This window comes from Pomacea canaliculata, linkage group LG9, assembly GCF_003073045.1.
Source record: "Pomacea canaliculata isolate SZHN2017 linkage group LG9, ASM307304v1, whole genome shotgun sequence".
Lineage (NCBI taxonomy): Eukaryota > Metazoa > Mollusca > Gastropoda > Architaenioglossa > Ampullariidae > Pomacea > Pomacea canaliculata.
In genome coordinates, this window is record NC_037598.1 from 24,793,557 (window position 1) to 24,802,711 (window position 9,155).

The following is a 9,155-nucleotide window of genomic DNA, read 5'->3' on the forward strand; positions in this document are numbered from 1 at the left end:
AATATTCCTGAGATTGCTTGTGAACCTGTGTGTTTGTGTGTATGCGCGCGCGTACCATCACCAACTCTAAATTCGATTTATGTTTTTCTGCCTCCTTCATATAACAGATTCCATATTTACTCGAACAAATGTTTTATTAAACAATTGATGGAGACTATATTCCTGAACGAAATTTTTAGCAACAAATACACATTTCAAGAGATGTGATGCTGACTGTAACTGGTTTCATTTTATTCTCGTACAGTCGATGTCGCCATTCCGTCATTGCTTCTAGTTTTTACGATTGGCTTGCACGTTGAACACAAGTTTCGACACATTGTTTAAACACAATCGACCTCATAAAATAAATAACACTTCCTTTCCCAAAATGTCAATGGCGAATTTATATTCCGTCACAAAACCCACACCACTGGCAATCTTATTGACATAATAAAATCAAAAAAAAATTTGACATTAAAATGACGACGGTGCAGTTTTTATTCCAGCAGAAAACCAATATAACAATTGCTCCGGTTACCTTCTCGCACTAAAAGACTCAACGACATTGCACTGGTCTACAGTTTCTTTGCAGACAGAACATCTAGAATGTCTGGCACAGAACGACCTCCATAGCTATCGATAGTTTCTAAAAAAGAAAAAGATTTTTTTTCAACATATCGAACTCTTGATGGTTTTGCTCTGGGGTTTGTTTTCGACAGTCAATATGCGACTGTCACTTGCAGGTCCATACCTTGTCCTGTCCATGGTATTTCGATTGGTAGCTTAGAATGTGCAGAATGAAAAGCGATGATTACTTAGAAAGAAAATGTGAATAGTGTCCCTTACTTGAGAATCAGGTCAAGAGGAGGGTGGTGATGTAAATGGTGATGGATGTTACAGATGTTACACTGTGTGGTAGTTGTGTCTTACGTGGTGGTGGTGGTGGTGGTGGTGGTTGTGGTAGTGGTGGTGGTGGTGGTTAAGAAAACGAAGAGGAAAGAGAGAGAAAGAAAGAATTTCTCGTTATATTATTCGCGTCTGTCATTCCCTTCTTCATAACTGTTTTCATCTGGCCTATCAGTACAGAAAATGAGCTCTTATGAAGTTCCAGTCCGGGTTTATTGACTTGCACCTTGTTGTTAGCGCGTAATGAATCTAAATTTAAAAAAACACAACAACATTAACAAGACTCGTTCCCCACTCCATCACTTTAACGTTGCTCCTGGAAACAAGAAAGCTCACCTGTCGCATTGTCTCTATTCATAGATTGTCCGTTACGCCCAACCCATGTGATGACGTGCTCATCATGACGTCTACGTACTGATGATCGGTCAATAAAGTCAATAGAAACACCTCGATTCGTTCTTCACTCCCTCTTATCTCACCATCTCAACACATTCTCTGATCACCGTCCAATATCTGTTTCTCTCTACTACATCGCCATTCGTCCTCTCTACATTATCTCTCTACAGCTTTGACTGTTAGTCCAATAGTTTAGTATGACTTCTTTGTTTAGGATTCTTAGATCCGCGGTGTGCCACATGGAAGGAAAACAAACATTTGTATAAAAATAGAAAAAGAGAATGAAAGGAAAAGTAAACAAACAAACAAACAACAAACAAATGTTTAAACATTCAACTGGTGAAGCAGTCGATGAGACCAATCAGAGGACGTCTTGATGTTAGCTTGTCTACGTCTCATAAGGGGCGTGGTTTCCGTAAGTGACGTCAGAATTGGACGAAGACCGCAAACACGTCAGCGTGTCCTACGTCTGCAACAAAACATATTACGTCATCTTCATTAAGAAAAAAAGATGGTGGGAAGGGGGAGGCACTCAATGCGTTTATTCCAATAAGTTTAAACACACACACGCACTCACACAACCCACAATCACACGCAGGCACACACACACACACACACGCACGCAGACACACATGCACGCACACACACGCACACACACAAGCAAATTGTGGATTCGTGTGCGACAACAGACAAGAAGCAGTCTACTTCAGAAGCACGTCTTATCTGATATTCAGCTTAGACATAATTATGTTTGTTGTCTGTAAGCCCTTGATAGTCAGCTCACAGGGGGGCGGCGACTGCCAGGTGACTGCCCCGCTTGAGTTGCTGAAGAGGATAGCGGGACTCGCATAGTTTTCCCATGGACACAGACTCCTGCCTGTAACTTTTGTCCACAACCGCAAGCCAGCCCGTGTCACCAGGGCAATAATTATAGTATGAGTTGATAAAGAAATAGCGCTGATCACTCCTGAAGCAAAATAATATTTACTATTTAAACAACACATTGTAATATAAAAGTCATGCGTTTAGATTTATAATCAGACGGTGCAGTGTATACTACTGCTATTAACAAACAACAACAACAACAACAACAACAACAACAACAACAACAACAACAACAACAACAACAACAGCAGCGACAACAACAACAATTAAAAAACGTTTCTTTGAGTGTCTATTGCAAGACTGAACTATTTTGTCTCTAAGAACTTCAAGGGATAGCCGGGGTCAAGTTTCTTGGGCGTATCGTGACGTCACCATGTCTCACGAGGTGCTCAGTACATCCAGCCGACCCTGAGGTACCTGTACACACCTTATGACATATTTAACGTGTTTATCATATCTTCATTTGTGCAGTTCGCTGGATGAGTCAAACGATGTCTGTGCGATCGGGTACACATTATGACGAAGCACATATTTTGTCTTATTCTTATCTTTCTTTGTGATTACATTGAGCTTAAAAATTTCATCGCAAAAGACAGGCGAGTGTATTGTACGTCTGAAGATATCTACTTAACTTTAATGATTGTTCTTTTCTATTTAATTTTCGTAACAGTTTAACTGCTCAAGAGTGTAGGGTCATTCCTACTGGACATTGTTTTCACTACAGTGTACAGAGTGCTTGTAGACTGGCGATGCTCAAGCAAAGCTAAAAGAAGAGAATACAAACGTGAGACACGATATTTCTTAGTCCTTGAATCGGAGAATAAAACGTAAAGCATGGGAGATATGCAAGCGAAATAAAGGAAAGAAGCAGTTCTTTTTTTGAGTGTATGCATCATTTGCAAAATGCATTATTATGTCCTTTTTTCTCCCGCATCTAGAATTTCTATTAGCATCGACATACCCAGGCACAGAGAAGATGTTGTAAGTTCTGTCGATGTACAAGTCATTCCATGGCGACTCAAGGACTCGACCAGGACTGAACCAGTCCATGTATCCGGAGTCTCTCCCGTCGAAAAGGAGATTGAGAACTTGCAGGCTGTTCTTGAAAAGACTCACACGAACCTACATTAACAGTAGCCGGTTGTATCACGATACTTATATATACGATTACAGATATTAATAACACAAGCTACGATGGATGGGTTCTTTAAAAACATATCTACCTGTGGTAGAGTAAGTCATCCGATAAGAATAAAATAATCTCTGGATGCTACACACCTTAGTCTACTGTAAACATCAAATATTATCACCTTCTTCACGTTGAGGTTGTACCAGTCGTCCAGCAGTCGACTTCGGAACAAAGTGTTGCAGGGCTTTGAGGCGTTCATGCTCACACATCCCAGTTCCATGTCCTTTGACCCGAGCCAGTGGTCATGATGGAGACCAGTCCTCGTCCACGTGGCGTAAGTCTCTTGGCCGCTGCCCCCAGCACCCGGAACACCAGCGTCCAGTTGTCATACTGCACAGTGTCTGTACGGAGACTAACACGATGATGCAAAATCGATTGTAGTATAAAATGTAAAAACTGCGATTTTCAAAGTAGGTTTGCGAGTCCGATTTTCGCGGTAGCTAAAGCATAACTATACGAATAAATAATAATAATAAAAAAAAAACTACCCTTCCAAAAACACAAAAAAGCATTTAGTGTTCTAGTTTTACATCATTTTGCCTTTATATTTAGCAACCAACCTTCGATAAAAATAAAAAATTTGCATATTAAAATATTGCTTGTGAATATACTCGTGTCCTGTGTTGTCGGGACAGTATTATAAGTGCACATCTGTCTGCATAAAAAATAAAAGTGTTCAAACTGTCACACCGGTACATTGAAATGTTAGACTAACACCTTTGCCTTATAGAATTTTGATTGCGTGAGATAAGCGGTTTTATTGGCATATCGCATAATATGGTTGTGCCATCTGTAGAAACAGGTTTTCTGTATCAGGGGCGGCTAGTGGTACATCATGTGCTTTCGTCACTCGGAGGTTATTTCCCTTCGTTTGCTGACAGCAAGTCCTTAGTCTGCTGTCTCAGGTGTGTCGGCAAGAGAATCTTTACTCTTCTTTACTCTTTTTTACTCTTTCTTGCAGTCTAGCTATACAATGCATTTTATAATTTTATAATTTTATATTTATAATTCTAAAATCCATTGTTTAAAGATAGATTTCATTGTATAACCAGTGAGAGAAGATTTGGGTAAATGAGAAGTATTTCTTTTATCCTTAGACTGAAAAGCTGCGAGGTAAATTGATTTAAATATCCAGTTTCATTCTGTAATTATAAAATGTATTACAGTTACGCAATTTTATGAAATGATTATTATAAAAGGAATTATTTCCTGATAAAATCGAATTGCATGCGTAACGAGGCTCTGACGCTCTACATTTGCATGGAGATTAGGACATGTGAAAGGTCAGCCAATCAGAAACCTCCATACATCAGCGACCTCGGTGCTTGACGACGTTTTCAATGTTTCCTCTCTGACCTCTTTGCTCAGGATGTTCGGTCGATGAGCCCGATGATACAAAGACATATGTACATAAATATCTGCGCTTTTACAAAAACGATGAAATAGTTTGAAAAATGGTGTCATGGTAGGGTTGCCAAGAAGCTTGCAGCGAAGATTGCTATATATATATGATTTTACATCTCCATCAAGGCCATAAAGTTGTGGTTTGGCTTCTACTGAGATCCAAATGCAGTTCGCATAGATGAATGGGTGTAATGCAAGTAATAACTAACCCATGGATAGTAATTTTATGTTAATCGATCAATTTAGGGTTTAAACCTATAAAGATTTTTAAAAATCTAGTAAGAATTGAAAGAATCAAATGAAAATGCCCATAAATTCAGCAGTAAAAGGATATAACTACTGTTTAAAGAATTAAGGTAATTAGTGTTATTAAATTATTGTTACTACAGACACCTCAGCAAACACTAAGCTCGACAGGTTAATCTAAATGTCATCCTCTGGGAGGTTTTGGTTGAAAGAATTACTACAAGATATTTATAGATAATTCAAATTTACGAAAATTATTTGTAGCTCAGATATTGATATACAAGTAAAATGAATAAGACTTAATATGAAATAATAATAAAAAATCCTTTTTTGATGTGTACACTCGACAAGAAGATAAACAGAGTGCAAAGTTTCAAGTTCTGATTATCATGACGAAGCACACGCGGAACTTTAGACATAAGACATCATTGGTAGAAATGGTTTGTAGAAATGGCACTTGCTAACACACCCTGTCACCTACATTGCCGGATACAAGGCCTCATCACATGTTCTTTGTGTGCCATTACACGTTCTTCACTTTATTATAATAAACAACAATAAAAAAATAATAATAAATGCAAAATTTGTAAAGCGAATACTCACACTCCTAAGGAGCTTGCTCTCAGCACTTAAAAAAGCTCCTTTTCTGTAAACATTACTTCTAACAACCTTTCCCATAATGCTCGTCGTTTGTCACACACTTCCTTTTGCAATTTGCAATATCATTTTTACTCTCAGCTCTTGTTCTAGTCATTTGATTCTCTTTGTGTTTTCTGTATTTGATTTTATTCTTCGTTCAGTACGGTTGTTTATTCTTTTATAGTTAATATGCTATTTGTTTGTTCTTGTCCCTCGTATGCTGTCCATGTTTCGTTCTTGTTCTTAGAGCTAAGAGCTTGCTCCTTAGTAGTGTGAGTATGTGCTTTACAAATTTCACGTTTATTATGATTATTATAGCAATGTAAACCCTAATTATATATATATGTTGTTTACAGAACGTCTGGATACAAATTAAAGTAGGTAAAAAACCCAATAAACCAATGCTCTGCAGAAAATAGAGTCCTAAAGGGCTTTTCATTTGCAAAACACCTGACTGGTAAAGCTATTCGTCGAAAGAAAAATAAAAGAACAAAAGAGTTTGCACTAATTACCTGTGACAGGCTGGAAGTAGGTGCTGTCCTCGTTCTCCAGGTAAGTGGCGCCTTGTTCGTAGGCCAGAAGGGAGCTGAGACAACACCTGGCTGTTGCCTTGTTGTACGAGCCCGCTCGGCATGATGGGAAGGCCTTACATCTCATCGTACAGCCTGACGCTGTGCTCACCACCGACTGAAGGACGGTACAAGGCACCTGAAGCTCCATTCCTGCAAAGTTCTGGAACACCACTCCGTTACTGTGCTCGCAGTTCACTTCTTGCAAGACAGAGGACATTCCTATGAAGGCAACACACACCAGCAGAGCTCCGCCATGTAATGACATTATGATTGTAACACGACAGACTCTCACCACGTGATGGTCACTTCAACTGCAATTTCCTTGCAATTTCCTAAACTTGTGGATACAATTAGTATGTTGTTAATAGGCGGTCAAAGCCTTTCTGCCAACTCGATTAAAATTTCTGCTTATTCAACCTACCTTTTAATGGCTAAAAAGTATGAATGTAAGCAGTTAAAAGCTTTCACAGTTTTTTTCTCTATATCTATGTTTTTAAAGTTTACTAGTAAAACGCTTCCTTCTAAGACTGCATCCCTTGACTCAGACCACAGGAATCAAACTATATTAGTACAGGATACAAGCTCCTGACTAAAATCGAAAGCAGCGCTTTTGGCGACATCGAATGTCTGGGTTTCATTTTCAGGCTCCAGATGATGTGGACAAGGATGTATTCTTCCGCAATCACAACACTAGAGTCATTAAGGTCGCAACTGCAGAGATACAATGTTTATTTATTATGTTAATGGACATCGATCCCTTCTGTCCCTGCACCGCTGACTCACGGGGTCAGTGAGGTGGCGGTGGTCGGTGTGTTGGTGTGGGCGGGGCCGAGTCGTGATGGTGTCTTTGTATCACGCGCTGGGAAGATTAATTTATGCTGATCTTGATTGTGGTGACGGATACTATCACCTTCAACTCCCCGCAAAATCCCTCCCCCTTCAAAAAAAAGTTCATAAGCTTATTGTAGACACCTGAAGACTATGGAGGGGAAGTATTTTTGAGAAGAGGTCAAGAAGAGAATGAGAAGATCGACTTGTGCAGACGAGGTTTTATAGTTATACCATCTGCTAAAGATACATGAACACAGTATTTCACAACCAAGAGTACTTGTCCTTTCAAATGGGTCACAAATAATGAAAGCCGGTAATGTGTCTTTAAGTGAAGTAGTATTTCTTTACACATAATTAAAATTATTATCAATTACTCGATCAGTTCTGAGAAACAACGAACACCTCTATCTTTACCTTTACTGCTTTTTCAAAACTTCCCTTTTCTTCTATTGTTTAATATTAGCCTGTTAGATACATTGATCTCTGTAGTGTTACATAAATGCTGTATTCTGATACAGGAGTGGTTCACACTTGAACATTTCTTTTGTCTAGACAAGTGGTCTGTTGTTTTCAGCAACGATGTCCTTGAAACATTGCATGAACGATTCTCAAATGTGACGAATCATTTCCCTATTCTTCCAAAAATAAAATAAAAATGTTTATGTGGCGGTGCAAGAAGGTTGCATAAGAGGAAGGATTAAAAAAATAAAGAAATTTCTGAGATCTTTTCCAAAGGGTGATGAAGCATATTAGAAGAAACAAGCGCCCAGTCCCTGTGTGTGTGATTTAAGTGTTGTAGTAGCATTGAGAACGAGGCAGATAGAAGTTGAGAAGAGATTACAAACGATGAACTTTATTAACTTTGAAGAAATATTATAATTTAGGACGACGTGCTCATTACAAAGTTACAAAGAAAATAAATTGGAACAGGTGTTTGTTACCAGATAAGACAATAAAATGTTGCTTCGTAGAAAAATACAAGCGAGATTGAAAATCACAACATGACATCTCAAACTATTCTTAGTACACAATGATATAAAACGATTAAGGACGATGTTATCGATAACGACGACGATGATGCCTGTGACGATGACGATAATGATCACGTTGATGATTATTTTTTTACATCAGACGGTGGATCATGGGTTGTCTGTATCCAGGGACACGCGGCGGTACTAGATGACGTCAGTATTGTATAAACACCGCAAACACATCGGCTAGTACACCATCTGCGACAGAAACGACTGTCAGAACAACCGAGGACACACACACACACACACACACACGCACACACACACAGACACACAGACACACACAGACAGACAGACAGACAGACACACACATACACATCTACATTAACTGTGACCTTAGTGGAATTAATTTGTAACCCTTGATGATTGGCTAGATCCACAGTCGCACTGAAAGAAATGTATTAATTTAGTTTTATAAAATTAAATTTTATTTGCTTTCCATTTCTCACTCCCTTTTAGCATACACACAAATGTACACTCCAGCAAATTACTAACATTCATTTTAATTAATATTTAATAGAATTGTGTTGGCAGAGGCTTACCTGTTGGGGACTGCCAGAGTGCTGCTCCTAGGGAAGCACTGTACAGAATAGCTGGGGTGGGATGTCTCTCCCAGTCACAAGAATATGTTGTTCCATCCACGACTACCAGCCAGCCATAGTCAAAGTTGCATCCCCAGTAGGTTTCCTGGATGAAGAATCGGCGGGAGCGTAGTGCATCTCTGAAACAAACCTCCGATACTTACTCCATGAATAACCTTCTACCTTCCATCAGCAAATTTCTAAGGGTGCTACACCGTGGTCGACTTCTACAATCTGCACAGTGATGAAAGAAAATTTATGTTTTTTTTTTCTTCTTAACATTTTAAGAATCGGTTTATTTTAGCAGCGAAGACAAATAGTAACTCGTGTATGGAAATGTTCTACATGTTTCAAAAATGAAGAATATTTTTTACACTTTTATACCGGTTTTAAACATGAGAATGTAAAACTGATCCAGAGTATTTGCTCTACTGCACACATCAAGCTGACATCTCGTATTTCTCAATTCTCTTGCTAATAGTTCCAATTTACTGTC

At 38.8% G+C, this 9,155-nt stretch overlaps 1 protein-coding gene across 1 annotated transcript; it reads right to left on the reverse strand.

Moving 5' to 3' along the window:
• Positions 1-1,565: 1,565 nt before the first annotated feature.
• LOC112572273 lies at positions 1,566-6,654 on the reverse strand. Its single transcript, XM_025251858.1, has 5 exons — positions 6,157-6,654; positions 3,477-3,696; positions 3,128-3,288; positions 2,066-2,248; positions 1,566-1,750 (listed from the first exon to the last, which is right to left on the reverse strand). Exons 2-5 carry the CDS (start codon positions 3,573-3,575, stop codon positions 1,735-1,737), a joined length of 459 nt encoding a protein of 152 aa, XP_025107643.1. The 5' UTR covers positions 3,576-3,696; positions 6,157-6,654; the 3' UTR covers positions 1,566-1,734.
• Between the last annotated feature and the right edge of the window lie 2,501 nt (positions 6,655-9,155).

Coding starts and splice junctions, on each gene's coding strand:
- LOC112572273 (XM_025251858.1), bottom strand. CDS start 3,575: ATGGAACTGGGATGTGTGAGCATGAACGCCTCAAAGCCCTGCAACACT. Junction 3,289..3,476: donor ACAACCTCAACGTGAAGAAG/GTGATAATATTT, acceptor CTGTTAATGTAG/GTTCGTGTGAGTCTTTTCAA. Junction 2,249..3,127: donor AACATCTTCTCTGTGCCTGG/GTATGTCGATGC, acceptor ATTTTGCTTCAG/GAGTGATCAGCGCTATTTCT.